This window comes from Ceratosolen solmsi, unplaced genomic scaffold, assembly GCF_000503995.2.
Source record: "Ceratosolen solmsi marchali unplaced genomic scaffold, CerSol_1.0 scaffold23, whole genome shotgun sequence".
NCBI lineage: Eukaryota > Metazoa > Arthropoda > Insecta > Hymenoptera > Agaonidae > Ceratosolen > Ceratosolen solmsi.
Genome location: NW_011948430.1, coordinates 2901371 through 2918382, shown reverse-complemented (window position 1 = coordinate 2918382; position 17012 = coordinate 2901371). Strand labels below are relative to the sequence as shown.

At 29.1% G+C, this 17012-nt stretch overlaps 1 protein-coding gene across 1 annotated transcript in view; it reads left to right on the top strand.

The window, feature by feature from the left end:
• The window catches only part of LOC105364009 (glutamate receptor ionotropic, kainate 2-like), a 120537-nt gene that overhangs the window by 48249 nt on the left and 55276 nt on the right, over window positions 1–17012 (top strand). The window contains 1 exon segment of the mRNA XM_011501843.1: window positions 13262–13423. Within this exon segment, the coding sequence (XP_011500145.1) occupies window positions 13262–13423 (162 nt within the window).

Here is a 17012-nt window from a genome sequence, read left to right as displayed (position 1 = left end):
GTGAGTCCTTGGCAGCAGAAGTACGTGCTTTATTCGTCAAGCAATCGATACTTGTTATTTAGCTGAATTATACTTCAAATATGCAAATTATCATTGATGGAAGCTTAACGGCCAACGAAACGGAGCGACGATTTTGGGCTGCACATTCAATCCCGCAGGTTAACGGAAATCGATCGAGTGAACATATCTTCTCAATGAGGCTGGCTGCATGCGAATTTTACTATACACACACGAGCGTCTGCATGCATATGCATATATCCGCACACATACCCAAGCCCATCACGTTCGATGTATACTTAGATAGGAACTAAATAGAAATACAAATGAAGTTATTTTCAGATCTATATTTACTATTCATCTTTATAAATGGACGAATAAAAATTTATTAATATGCACGATTAATAATTCAAGTTTTATACAGCCGTTATTATTACTAATACTTTATAAATGACATATGTTTGAATGAATATAGCTATATATATATATATTTTTTTTTTAATGATATGTAAATTGACCGATTACTTCTATCAATTCTCTATGATTTTTTAATTTCAAGTAAATAAATTAAGACTTAAATTAATTAGTGCATCATAAATTAAATCATTTTATTCACGTACTTATTAAGCAAAAAAATTAATGAAACATTATTTATAAATAACTTCATATACCCACACACATGTATATATGTATTGTAGAGTAATAAAATTTTTGCAAAGGATAAGTATTTTTGATACTCTAATTAATGTATATTTGAAATATGCTTATTTTAAAAATAAAGAACATTATTTACGATATTAGTAAAAACGCGTCTATTCAATTTTATGTATTTTTTTCTTACATAGTATAAACAAAAAGACAAAATTCCAACATTAATGTGACAAATCAACTAAGAATTGAAAAATCGATTTCGTATATTCGATATGAATGTTACAAAAAACTGCCCCTCTAATCATCTTACGTACTGATTTGTATCGTATTTCTACCATTTGTGCATAATAAGTGACTCTGTACGTGTTTGCGCGCGTGCGCTCGTGTGCGCAAGCAAGTTTGAGAGTGAGGGAAAATGCCATGCAAATAGTGAAAAGTAAAAGACGCAGGAAGAGGCAAAGAGACTCTCATTCGTACAGCTGACTCGTGTATTTTTATTGTATATGAAAGAGTAAATGCTTGTTATTTCGATCAAAATCATAGATATTCGCGTGGCGTCTGACATTTAAATGCCGTAAAACTGGACTTAATTCGATATTAATGGCGCGGAACCATCGAAACGCCACCGACGTATTTCACGGTGATCATAAGCATCAGAAGCTATGCACACAACATCGATGCAATGAAAGTCCCACGATTCAAATGAACAAATGCAGTTGACAGGAAGGATTCTGCTATAAACAACTCATTAGAATAAATAGTTAACGTTTCACCTGAATATCTATAGCTCTGTGGACGATCCAGCATTTTTGTTCACTTGTAAAGCCACGGCCGTCGATGCCCTTTATATCTTTAATTTGCCTAAATCTCCCTATAACTGCGCATATTTACATATAAGTACGTGAAGTACGTGGCATACCGAGTTTACATTAGTAAAGGAAACTTTCTGCGGCCCGTATTCGCTCAACCTGACAGTTGACTTTTCCGCGATTGATACCTTAGTGTAGAATAAATATTTTTTTATATGCTTGGTCGATTACTCAGATTCTCCCGATGACATCGTTCCCGACAAAGAAGTCTATAAATTATAGACGATATCACGAAATAAACAGTGGGAATGCTTATCTTATCACAAAGCTTTATAATAATCTCATTGCTATAATCTAATTTGCAAAATATTGGCCTTTGCATACACCTACGAATATCAACATAAAAGATCAACTGGAGGTTATTTCACTGAGAAAAGAAAACATTTCGCTGAAAAATAATTTCTCTTTGATAAGCGCTACGCGCAATGGTCATGAGCTTAATTTAATTTTTTAGCTTGATATTCACTTTCACAAACAAGTAGCTCCAAAAATGTTCCACATTGAGAATTTTCTTTTGAGCAGTACCTGTAACTGCACATGTAAAGAGAATTTCATTGATTTGCAATGTATGAGTTGAACACTCGATGAAACGCAACCACAAATCGTATTTTCAACGAACGTTCCCCTGCTTCTTCGATTCATTTTATTTATGTAGCTTTGCCAACGTTTCGTTCCATTGGTTCATAAGGGATTGCCCTGTTCTCGATCGCAAATGACATCAAACTATCGACCCGACCTTCAAAGACTTCCGTGTGAACTAAAGCTCTCTTACGCAAATAAGGCCAGCTCCCATTTTTTTTATCTATGACGCCCTTTTTTTTTTACTATATTCGGTTAAGTGCAAATGTCTTTGAAATATATTTACATTGATATATTTACATTGTAATCCGACCAAAAGATCTCAGATATTAATATTGATATAATAAGTAAAAAAAAAACGAGAAGAAAATAATCTTCCCCTACCAAAATAATATAACAAAATAATCCTCCCCTACCAAAAATAAATAAGCACTGAAAGTCCGTGATTATTATATCATCGACTATTATCAGATCAAATATTATTATTTAAATTTATTAAATTGCATTTAATTAACATATTTGCAGAATATAAGTAATAATATATTTGGGGAAAAGAGCATTGAATGTATTTTCATCTATTGGCATTTTATAAGCGTCCACCGTTGCTAAATAAACAGCCGGACAGTGCTTCAGCTACTAAACTTGAGCCTCCAGTAACGGAAGCAGGGATGGCAACACCTCGTAACCATCGGAGACTAAAGTGCACGCAGCAGAAGATGGACGGACGTTCGCCGGCGAAGGACCCGGAGGCGCGATAAGGTCGCCAGTGAGAAACCCCTGATTCGCGCGACCGTCGCGCACCTACGGACTCCTGGCTGCTCGCGAATGGGGCGCCTCGCCCGGCCATTCAGGCGCAACGCTGCTGACTTCCCCGGCCATTGTCCTTCATCGCGCGCGCGAACACGCACGCACCCGGACACATCCCTCGTCCCTCGTTAAGACGAGCCTACGCTTGCCGCGTTATTAACTAAAACGATCTACTTACTTTTGAGTGAACGCGAGCGCGCGCCAGTTTAATTCTCCCGCTTGGTTTATCTAACGGCGCAGCACTCCGACCCGACCGCCGACGGTTGCGTAATTTTTATTACTCTTTCTCCCTCCTAATGCCGTTAATGCCGGAAAAATCACTCAAAATTTGCATACCCGTCTTTTTTTTATTTATGAATAAAAAGTACGACTAAAGTTTCGCTTACTTTATAGTAAGCCCGTGTAATTAGGTATTGGATGTGATAATTGAATTGTCAAGTTTTAATGACACTTGGAAGAGATGCTCGAATATACGCTATCGAGTTATTCGCTAAGGAATTTTATTATAAAATACAACTTATTTGATTCTCGTTACGTTAATAACAACAACAACAGCATTAATAACAGTAATAATAATAATAATAATAATAATAATAATAATAATAATAATAATAATAATAATAACAACAATATCAACAACAACAACAACAACAACAATATAATAATAATAATCATCATCATCAACATCATTAAAACATTCTTATTACAAGGCTCCTTTACATTACGATTTTCTGTTAAACATACCAACAAATATATAACTAAAAAAAAGATTTATTAAAAACACATCATAAATCATGTTTAATCAAATTATAATCATGTTAAGTCATAATTAATGAAGGTAGATTACTCAAATATATCAATATAAAAATAAAATATTTTAAATGTTTTTATTAAGCATATATGCATATTATGGATATTATCCATAAATTATATCTGTCTCGTTAAGCTATTAGACATTCTATTAACGATATTTAATTATTGTTCAACTCAAGTAAGCAACTTCTATGGACAACCCGGATAAATTAATTTTATATGTAATAAGGAGATAAATACGGATATGGATTTTTTCCAAAACTATTTATTGCTGAATCTGTCCTAATTATTGGAGAAATAGTAAAATAGAAAAAAGAAAGTGAATCCATTCGAGCAGCTAATAGCAAAAAAAAAAAATAAATAAATAAATAAATAAACAAGAAAAACTTTTGGAAACAAAACGATCATTTTGTGATAATACCTTAATTGGACTTTTCCATTAGATAATCAATATTTTTAATAATCAAAATCAATTTACATTTATTATATAAAGTTATAATATACAATTGAATACAAATACAAATAAATACAAATACACTTTTCTTCGTCGTCCAGTGCTCGTACTTTCAACACTGATTACTTTCAACGACGCGGTCAGATTCCATAATTACTGTTGCACACGTGGTATTAAGAATGATGTTTGGAGGAACTATTTGGTATTCATCCGAAATAATCAAAATTGTGATTGTTTGCATGATTGTTTACATACAGATATACATTTTTCCCGGCATTTGCACAACTCGTAAACGTATCCTACAACATAACCGCTAAATTCCAATGAAATTAGTTTCAGCCTAACGTTACGTCTCCGTAATTTTCCGAATGCGTCGCTCATGTGCCACTGCTACTAAAGTATTCTAGCTGAGTGTCGTACATCGGAATCCCACTTTACCTAATAATTATCCTCAATTAATGCTTCATTGCTTTAATGCTTAATGACTTTATTTTTCTAAATACCGTATGTTTCCCCCTTACCAAATAAACATTGCATTTCATGAAATTCATTCCCATTGGAAATCAGTAATGGTTCAATTCAAGATAATTAATACATATATCATGTTGAACATATTTTATTCTGATGTAAAAATAATTTCGCTAAATAATGTAAAGAAGGCAATTTTCCATATTTACATATTCTACAAAACTCTTTTATAGCAGTATTTACGCAATATAAACCGGACAACTGATGTATCTTAAAAGCTATTGTTATTATCATTAAACTAACTGTTAATACATACTGAATAATTAATTAGTATTGTTTATATTAGAAGAGAAGCAATATTTAAATTGTGTTAAATGAGAGAATAAAAAATTAAAAATATAGATGAGCTACATTAGTTAAATTACCACTATTTTTCAACTACGGACAATGATCAAATTTAAAAATTATTAGTAATGACGAAAGACTGTTGTTTAACCAATTTCAATTGTATCACGACCTTATATAGAATAATAATTCAATGTTGCTGATAAAATGCTTAATACCCAAAAGAGATAAATATCAATAATTATAAATAAAAATATACATAAAAATCCATTAAGTATTAAATTTTCGAGCAAAGCTCATTTTAACTACATCAGCACAAACAGTGAACACTTAGAAATCCTGCCGCAATACACCACCCACAAAAAATCGAAATAATTTCATAATTACCATTTACAAAATTATGTGAAATAAAATATTTATATAAAGTAGTCTTGAAAAAAAAAAACGTTAAAACTTAATTATACAAAGATTTTGATATTTCTAAGTAGATTAACAATTCTCACTTTTTCGTTTGTTATACGAAATACAGGAGCACACGTTAATCGCGCATTCCCATCAATATTCTCGATAAAAGGCAACATAATAAGCTGACCTAATTAAAAGCTCAGCGAAAAGCCGTTATAATTGTTGCTAATTCGTCATAATGGCCAGAGAGTACATGGACTGCTGAAGTTAAACAGAACGATGCAATCGCTTGAAAATCGTCACACCTGCCACTTTGACAACTTGTTAATCACTCTTATATATGACTAGCTAATTGGAGCGATTTTAATTCAAACTCGTGACTCCCCCCCCCCCTACCCAATCATATATTTTTATTTCTGAGCATTGAACAACTCACATTTAGCTACATTGACGCATCTTTCGCTTGAGCCATTGAATCCAATGGAACAATGGAAACTTCGATGTTTGCCCGATACTATATCTACTGCTAAAATGTAATTGGTAAACGAGTGATCCGAGATTGTAAATGTAACCTAACAAACAATACCCTGAGGTAGAGATAAAAGCGATGAAGATATGAGAGAGAAAGGATCTGGAAATACGAAACGCACGCTGGAGTCGAGAAACTAATGTTAATTACAAGAAAGGGTGAGAAATTTTCTTGGCACGCAACAAAAACGTGAAAACTTAGCTAACACGTATAGAATATATATGTACAACAATTTTACTTCATTTTGGTGTAATTCAGTATAGAAGCTAATCTTGTTCATCGCGTACATGAATGTATAAATGCAATCTCAAATTATCTTGCATTTTCCTTGCTCATACGTATATCGAGAATAATCTTTTCGCGATTCTATGACTTCATCAACATATTTACAGTTGGCCTTAATCCATTGACAATTATTATATTTAACACAAATCCTTATCCAATTGATATTATTTTCTGTTCAAAAATTTTATTTCATATAAAAAATATTTTAAAGCAAATATTTATACTTATAAAAAAAAACAAAGGTAAAAAATCATACAAAAAAAACTGATTACTTAAAAATTTAGTTTTCTTAAAAAAACATACAATATTACACAATCACGAAGAGTAAATACTATATCATTAGTATGATCGAGTATTTTTCTTCTTTTTTTTTTTGTAAAATGAATATTTTGAAAATTGAATACCAATCTGTCAATCATCTTATACTTCACCGAAAAATAGTTAAAAATATGCACAAATTATTTTAAACAATTTTACCGTCTAAAATTAAAATACGCCGCAGATGCGCGACAACACATGCGAGCAACAAATAATACGCAGAGATAATGGTCTAACGGTCCACGCTTGCATTTATAAAGCCGGAAGCGTATTATCGAATTGTATCCTAGGATGCCACGGTTCTATTACCCCAGAGGTTATAATTGTCATTACTTTAATAATTCAATGTGCGAGGCAATCCGACCTTTCAAACACGACATCAACTCTGATTGCCGAACAACCCACTGTCTCTCGTTGTCTCTCTTTCTCTTTTTCCCTTCCCGCCCATCGCCACCCCGTACCTCACTTTATCACGGTGTTCTCAAGATAAATCTTAGTGCATGGCTTTAAAACCCTACTGAAGTGCGCTTGAAGTAAAGTGACTTCTACTAGACTAAAGAAATAACCAATATATATTATGTGATATTCCTAATCTTTAAATATGAGTTTTATTTTCCTTTTCAATATCCCGACCCAATGAAATTCAAATGTATATCTTCCCATTTGCATTTTTATTTATATTAATATTTATATTTATAATTGTATTTGTATTTATTTATTATCTTAGTAAATAAACATATTTACCAGTTAAACCCCAATTTTATTAAACACTTATTTCTCTGTTTTTATCAATATTTGTTATTACACGTTTATAAATATTTGTATTGCAAATTACAGTATTAATTTTTTAATTACCAATTAATGATAAATTTATAATAATAACTAATTAATATATTTAAACAATCGCATTTTACATATAAATATAAAAGAAATTCCGTAAAATAATTTTATTTAAAATTCGAAAGTACACATAAATTTTGAAAGATAAATTAATGTATGAACAAACTTCAAACTCATTTTCTGTCAATAAATAATATTTATTTTATCATAGTGGATAAAGTAGATAAATTAGGATTGAAAATCTAAATTATTTTGCTTCTCCGATTCGACAAAATATAGTAGAATATTTTTCTGAAACTTTTTAGGTTTGCTATACGAATTATTGAAACTATTAAATAAATCTGATCATCAATTTAAAGCCTAGAAGTTTCTAGAATATTTATATTTCATAAATTTTAATTGAATTTAAATACTGTAACAGACATATTATTTCTATATTTTTCTAGTTTGAAATTTGAATTCAATCATTATTTAATAATATTTTGTGTTTGATTTTTCTAAAAATGTTCGTTTATTGTAGATACAAATGAAAAGAAATTTTTACACTAAGAAATTTATATTATTTTATCAATAACATGAAAACATTAATTAAACACAAATAAATGATTTCCCTATAAAAATAATTGCAATTACAAAAACGAAAAAATTGAATTGGTGATTTATTATTTGTTTTATGAATTAATTCGTTCTTTTGTCTCTATTTTTCTCTTTAGAAATATTTAAAATGTTTTGAGTAAAAAATAGGAACATGCAATTGGTAAAAGATGCAATGGGTAAAATTACGTGCGCGCGCGCGCGCGTGTGTGTGTGTGTGTGTGTGTGTGTGTGCGTGCGTGCGCGTGCGCGTGGATGTATTTAAATCTGTACATAAATCGTCTGTAAATAAATCAAATATTAGCAAAAAAATGTTCATTCTTTGAAAATTGGAAGGAACATTTAACGATGCATAGGAAACCATAAGAAAGGAGAGTATTTGATAGTGAAATGAAAATGCATATATTTTCAATGGAAGCAGACTTCTCTTTACTTCTGTCGAATTTATTCTATCAAACTCATGTGTAAACACAAGACATCGATAACTGCGAAACTTAGCATAAGCTCGTTTAAGCTTCTTACCGATGAGTAGTTAATGAGTTACACATCCTTTATTGCTAGTCTGTCGAATTTTAAGCCCCATGCATAACAAGTTGTTACATGAAATTCTAGCGGTGAAGCTAGAATACGTCGCTGCTCTAACTGTACTTCTACATTTGAAATTTCTAGTATTCTATTTCAATGTAAATAAATAATATTCAGAAATTTTAATTTGATTTTATTTTCCAAATACGCTTGAACATTCAACATTTCTATATCAACGTAATGTCATAAAATACATTAATGAGTCTGAATAGCCATCTGTTTAATTACTCGCAGTTGGATTAAACCATAACAGATTTTCAAAATTAATAAAAAGAGGAATAAAAAGGTGGAAAAAAATGCGTTTTGAATAATTGAATTCTAAAGGCAATATCCTGGAATAAAATTCCGGTGGAACAATCGAGCAGTAATTAAAGGCGAAATGGCTCGATTTTCTCCAACATTCCAGGGGCTGTACGTCAAGATTTCGAGCGCAAACGTATAGCTGTCGTCCCAGGATAATAGCATTAGATTAGACCTAGTGAGGGTTGCGGCTCTCAATTGGACATTCTGGGTGATAAGTCAGCATAAATTGTCGCGTAAACGGCTATTCGTGGACTGTGGAAGAGACCACACGGGCTTTTCAGGATTAAACCTCTGGCGCGTGCAATCAAAAGGAGCGCGGCGAAGTCTGACGGTGCGAATTTTCTTTGGCGATAGCTTTGTCACATCGTGAGAATTTCAATATGATTTGCCGATACAAGGATTTCCGAAAGCTAAGCTAAGCATAGCCTTGCTCATAGCACATTACGACTCGTTTGTTACTGCATTCTTTATTGTATTTACGTCGTCGATAGGGGTGACTTGTGAATCTTCGAGTGTAGCATTGATAATATTAATGTTGGGTCGTCGTCTAATACCTTTAAATATAATGTGACGATGACCAATTGATTTATCTAAATGAATCTATCATGTATTCAATCAAAATTAGTCGCTTTTCTAGATTATAAATTTTATAATGAAAAAACAATACAATTTCCAATTGGTAGCTGAATATTTAAATCAATAATGGAAATTAATATCTCAAAATAGTTAATGCTTTGGAGTATATTTAATCGCAATATATTATGAGATCTTATTAGAGAAATTATTGTTTTTCAAAAAAAAAAAAAAAAAAAAAAAAAAAAAAAATAGAATCGTATTACATCTATTGAATTGATTGTATTTAGTTATTATAATTCATAATTTCATGAAAATTTTAATTAAATTACAAATTGAATATTATAATCTCTAACTCTGTCTACTTTATAAAGAATTAAATTTATATAATTGGAATGGAGATGAAATGGACAGCCAGGAGAATGAAATTGATTCCATGGATACTGAGTTGAGTTCAGGCTGTTTAGAATTCTCAATCGATATTTCTAATTCAATTTTGTGAAATTTCGTTTCATCGATGATTATCATTTAACATTTGTTTTAGCATTTTATTGACTATTTACATTTTCAAAGAATATTATACTAAAGTTTCTATTCATAAATAAATATCTATATCGTAAATAATAGTTGTAATGTATAAATTAGCTACTAATGATGTAGAAATTAGCTATTAAAAGCAATTCAAAGTAAATATGAAAGAGAATTAAAAACATTAATTATTTTCTTAATACAAATAAAAAATTTTTAACCTTCATTATATGGTATCTATATTTCAGTTAAAATAATTAATAATTTACGGTATACAATATTCAATTATATAACATTTAGTCAACATTGTAACTATTAAATATCGTGCATTAACTGAATTTTTTAATATTACACTTAGCATAGACACTAAAATACTTCAAATAATTGTACGAACGTAATAAATCATATAATAAATAATATATAATGATAAGATTGATTGCAATACTCTGCATAATTAATTCTCTGTATAATATGTGTTTTCTTATATACTTTACCTTGAAATTGAGAACACGATCTTTTATGAACAAGTATTTAATATAATGTTAATACGAAAGCGTCTCGTTTTAAGGTTTTAATTATCAGATCATGTTAATGAATATTCTGAGTACATTAACTTTACATATAATACATATTAATATTTTATAAACTGATAAAAATTATTAAAAAAATAAAAAACTGTGAGTTTCGCGTACATTGTTTAATATTCATTTAGCTTAAAATTCTGAAATCTTCATGTAATTCTACATATTCCTTTAATGCAGTAATGAAAAAATATAATGTACTTTATATTTTATAAAATTGACTATTCGTATAAGTAATAAAGATCAATTAGAATTTAAAAAACAAACTGCAAATTCCTTTATCAAAAAGTTTTTTCTTTTCCTCCCAAGCCGTTTTAAGTATTATCTTATTCATTTTGGCTTCATCCCGTTTTATTTAAAAAATTAGCATTAAAATTTACTTTCGGCTCCTTAAATAGAGATTTCGTTGTGTGCACGTGTCCGCACGCACGCACGCACGCACGCACGCAAGTTTGTATGTACATTTAATGTGAGTGTAGTGGAAGTCAGCCTCGGTAGAAAAGTGACAACGTGCGAGGTAGTGTCGTCGCGGTACTTGTATCAAAGCCATACAGTTTCCTCTCTAGAAATCCGTAATTCATTTCAGAGCAATTATTCGAATCTAATTAAAACTCGTACTATGGCGCCACTGCCACCACCTACTATGAAGAATACGATGCCGTACCACCACCCTAGTCACTGTAATAAAGTCATTAATTCACAGAGTTGAAGGAAAATGGTGATATATCGACGACTTCGTTATATGAACTTTACAACTGTAAACTTTGTTATGAACTCCACTTAGTTAATTTTATCACGTAGGTTCAATGGCCAGAAGATGTCTTAACGTTTTCGTGGTTTCATATGTATATGATTTGATTACTCGATCCACGAATATGGAAACTAATAAAAAAAATATTGTAATTTATGATTTATAATCCTTTTGATACATACGAACAAATTATTGTATACTAATTGTCACGTTTATTTTGAAAAGTGCAGACGATTAATAATTTAAGATTTAATATTAAAATATTCTGTAAAATTTAAGTTAATATTACTTTCTATTTATCAGGTTAACAGAGCTCTGTAATGAAATTATAAGCCTTGTCAAATAAATAAATAATTGACTGAGATTTTTTGTAAAATGAGTTTTAAAAAGTATTATAAAATTTTAATAAGATTTATAAGCAAAAACAAATTCCAATGAATTCCTAAGATAATGAAGTAAAAAGATATTGTGCGATCCATTAGGCAGCATAACTTGTCTAGCAACAGAACGATCAATTTAAAAAAAAAAAATTCCAATATATGTATTGTATTACATTCAAATTCAAATTCATTTGCAATAATAATTCATCCAGTCATAACTACCACATAGACAATTGATTTGAATGTAAAAACCATGAAGTATACTATGCAGACAAGCTATTCACGTGTCAAGAATCTTCATATTCAACAAATTTCACACGAGATAAGTGAAGTGAGGTGTCGTTTACCAGCTCTCGCAAGAATCTAATAAATGGCTTTTACCAAATCCTGCCAAGTCATATCGATGATACTCTTGTGGAATTGAGTAGACAGTTTTTGCGTTTAATTAATAAAATCACACAATTTTTCTAGCTCTTTTCATAAACGAATATAAGATTATGTCGCGTATTAAACGAGCCTACTTTGTAGTCTCTACTTGTACAATTACAAACACTATTAGCCATAAATAAATTATTTAAATAATTTTTAATGTATCATAATATATTTATATTCAAACGAAATTTTTGTTTTTATAAAGACTTGGACTATCGGAAAATTAATATATAAATACTTGTATTTTATCATATTTTCATAAGCTCTTTTATTGTACATAATATCAAAATAATTAGAAAATAAAATAATGTAATGAAAAAACACACTATAGCCCATACTAATGAGTCTGTATCCATTATAATATGATAATATAATTTTTGCTTTATAATGTATTCCCAACATTCAAGAAATTTTTTAATAATTACAGCACCTTTTTACTATATTATCATAAAAATTCTTAATTCTGTTCTTAATTATATAACTAAACTGTCTGAAGATTAATTAATTATATTAATATAATAATGCATATTTTTCGTAACATTTACAAAATTTATTTACAAGTTACATCAAATTATAGCATATTTCAACATGAAATAGGTGATGTATTATTTCGACTATAAGTGGTTAGAAGCAACGGTTACAAATGCATAAAATTGAAGAATTTAGAATTTAAAAATCATTTTGAGAATTATCTATGAATATAGAAAGTTCATAATATGTAGGGGAGGAATTAAATTGTGGAAATAGCTTTGAAACAAACAATTTGAATCAACTAGAGTGTTAACAGCTACTAATTTTCAAAATATTTAACACGGATATGTAATTTGTGAAAATGGAAAATATTTCTGAAATCGTGCGTTATTCAAATACACCAACTTCTCATATCAACATTATTGAAATGTCCAAAAAATATCCAATCTATCCGAGTTAAAATAAACTTATTATTATTATTATTGTTGTTGTTGTTGTTATTATTATTGTTGTTATTATTGTTATTAATGTTGTTGTTCTTATTATTATTATTATTATTATTATTATTATTATTATTATTATTATTATTATTATTATTGCCTGGGAAATTTAGAGACACCGTGTAAATTTAAACTTGTTCGGTTACAATAATAATTGCATGGTCACATATTGTAAATGGAAAATATCTTATTTTATGTTGCAGGTGCAATATTTACAGAAGATCAGAAGGACAGTCCCTCAGAGTTGGCATTTAAATACTCAGTTTATAAAATTAATAAAGAAAAAGTCCTTTTGCCCAATACCACTGTGGTGTACGATATCCAGTACGTGCCTAAAGACGATTCGTTTCGAACGTCAAAGAAAGGTCGGTAGAAACATTATTCAAATAATAATGGACGATCTCACGCTTCGTTAAAATTATCACAGCTTGTTTAACTGTTGCTAATATATGTCTGTCTGTGTGCCCGTGTGTGGATAAGAATTTCGATATAACCATGAACTCACAATGTATCTTCTTTCCTCCATCGAACTTCCTTTTTGACCACTCGAGAATTATTTGTAAGCTATAATAATTAGATTATTCAGGAAAAATCGACTTGACTTTAAACAATAATTATTAATAAAATCAAGTAAGTCCGATAACATGCGCACTTTCATAATAAAGATTTATAATAAAATACTTGCATATTATTTTTTTCATTTTTTTTAACCTTGTTTCTATCATTTCAATTGCTTTGAGTAGATTTGAATGATATTCTTAAAAATATTATAATATATGATAATATAATAGTTATAAAATGGTATAATATTTAAAAATTGAAAGCCAATAATGAAATTATTGAACTTTGGAAGGTTAAATTTTGATTACACTTTTATGTATAACGCATGCTCGTAATTGTTAATTAAATACTTATTTTATAAATATATAAAAAGGAATATTGTCACACGAATATTTTCGGGCGTATTGTTATATTTATTTAAACATTTATTAAATCTTAATAGTAAATTCTTTGCTCGTACTGCATTCATAGAAAATTTGTCAAAATATTTAAATGTGAAAATTCCCGAATTAACAAAGTAATGTTTATTACTTTTTATAAAAAAATTATTTACTACATCTGATGTAAGTATTAATATAACGAAATCATTTTCTACCTTATTAGTCACTAATTAGTAAAGCTTGCAATAAATTTAGGTATTTAATGAAATTGCTTTATAAAATATATATAACATCTTCATAAATTAATTTTAGTCAATAATTTTTATAAATTCTATTCAATATTAAAAGTGATAATATATAAATCCGTAAAAAGATTGATTAATTAATATTAAAACTGTCCCGAAATAATACATTTGATGTAATCAAAATTAAATTATAAAAGGAAATTTTTTTAACGCAAAAATTGATTTCAAATTTTGTTAATCTAGCTAAAGCTCGATACAATTGCCAGGCACATTGATTTTAATGGCAAAACACTCCTGCCATCGAATATTTTCTCAAATACACATAGATGCCAATGGTTCGTCTATGATTTTCGTTGATCTAACATTGAGAATGGGCGAGACAATCATTTAATACTTTGGAGAATATGCAGGAACTAGGCAAGAGTGTATGTAGCTTCCGTAAAGCTCCGGCATAAAAGAGTCTGGAGTTGTCGATAAAGCATGAAGCCACTTGGCTTCGATCTGATACAACACACCCCACACTCCCCTTTTCCCTTCCCCTTCTTACTTGATTCCCGCTATTCCCACTCCGCCTGAACAATCGGTATCACTCACTTACTTCTCTCTCTCTCTCTCTCTCTCTTTCTCTCGCGCGCGCTTTCTCATTCCCCCTTCATAACCCCCTCTAACTATCTTACTCTATTTCACTCTTTCTCTCTTTCGCGGACTCATTGAGATTTTGAATAGACCCAAAGCCTCGATGAACGCTGAAACCAGGTTAAAACTTGTCGTCGACCACGACAGCATTTACGATCGTTTTCAATCTCGTCTGACCAACATTATTTATAAATATTTTAACAGCTAATATTTCACTTATTAAATTTTATATGTTATTCTGCATTACAATATGAATAATATTATCTATGTTATATATATATATATATATATATATATATATATATATAATTGATAATATCAAGATTCAGAAGTACGCTTGAATCAACAGTTTAACATCACAATATTTGGAAATTTAATTTAATACTGGATAACTAATAGTAATAAGCCATTTCAAACATTTGTAATTCATTTCAGATTAAAATTTAGATTTTGTAAAACTCTTTTCAGTTAATATCGAAGAAGATCTTTTATTTATGTATGAATGTGTTTAAGAAACTTTTAACTTATTTAAACTTATTATATATTTCTTTTAGTTATCTAATCGTACATTTATAAAATTTTGAACTTTATTTAATACCAGTTCGTTATAGAATTATTTTTTTATTACGTTTATTATCAACATTAATTAGAAAATAATACGGCTTAAATAATATTAAATAATATTATATTTCTTATAATGTATTCTGAAAATTGATAGTTATTAGTTTTCAAGAAATATATAAATTTTGAAATTTAACTTTTTACAATATCAATTGTAATGTGCTGTATTTAAATTTTTTAATTTTACATAATTCTTTTAATAACCACTAGCTATATTATTACATGCATTTTTATGATTTTTTTTTTAACAATTAGAATTACATTATACTATTTATTTAACTGTAATTTTAATCGCCGATGAAATACAATTAATGAATTGATTCTCAAATAATAATGTAATGTTACAATTCAAGTTGTATCTTTTACTATGTAAAACGAAATACAATTCAAGTAGGCTGATGGATTAATTTATAATACAGTAGCGAGTCTGCTTACACTTACATTCTATAAAGATATGAATATAAGTACGACCTGGTTTTGACACAAGATATTCCAAGCTCTTGTTAGAACTAAGGATAATAGATATTAATTCATGCAAGTAGAGATAAACAAGATTTTAAAGTAATATTAAGATAACATTAATATAAATAATCATTTATATTAATTATCCATTTTCAATGGATATAAATTACAAAATGAAATTTTTAAAAAAATTTACAGATTAATATATATATATATATATATATATATATCTGCACATATATTTGCAGATATTTGGGAATTAAAAATTTTTCAATCTAAAAAAATTAACTTAAATGTAAAATTTATATATCTATAAAAATACATTTTACGGATGTGTCTAAGCTTTTTAGCAATATTTTACTTTAATACACTCACGCGCGCACGCACACGCACACATATGCATATATATATATATATATATATATATATATATATCATAGTTTCAGTACACATGGGTAGAATAATTTTATCTCCATATCAAATTCAGTAATTCATTTTTTTTAATTATCCTTAATAATATTTTCAGTACGGAATTGTATAATTTTTAGGTTTCATTAAGTATATTATAATATTGTATGAAAAACTTTCAGAAAATTCATTATTTTACTAGATAATCCACTTTAAAAGACCTGTTTCTTTTCTCGATGTTATAAAATCTCATATTTCATTAGTGATATTTTGAGAATAATCTCAAAATTGCAACCTTTCAAGCTGTATGGTATGCTTGTAAAGTCGGTGTTACCGTGATCATATAACTACGATATTAAATCTAAACCAATATAAACTTTTATAAAATGTTCCATGATTTTCTGGTTTCCTCACATCCCTCATATAATAATCGAATTTTCCTCTAAGGTCTAGTCCAAAAAAATAAAAATATCGCATGTATATGCATAAGCTTGTGCTCATAACTTCGGTATCGATCGCATCTCGGCCACGACACTATAACTATACCACGCTTTATAGTAGATACTAAAACAAAGGATAGAAATAAAGAGAGAAAGAGACAAGCAGAGACAGATAGATAGATAGATAGATGATAGATAGAT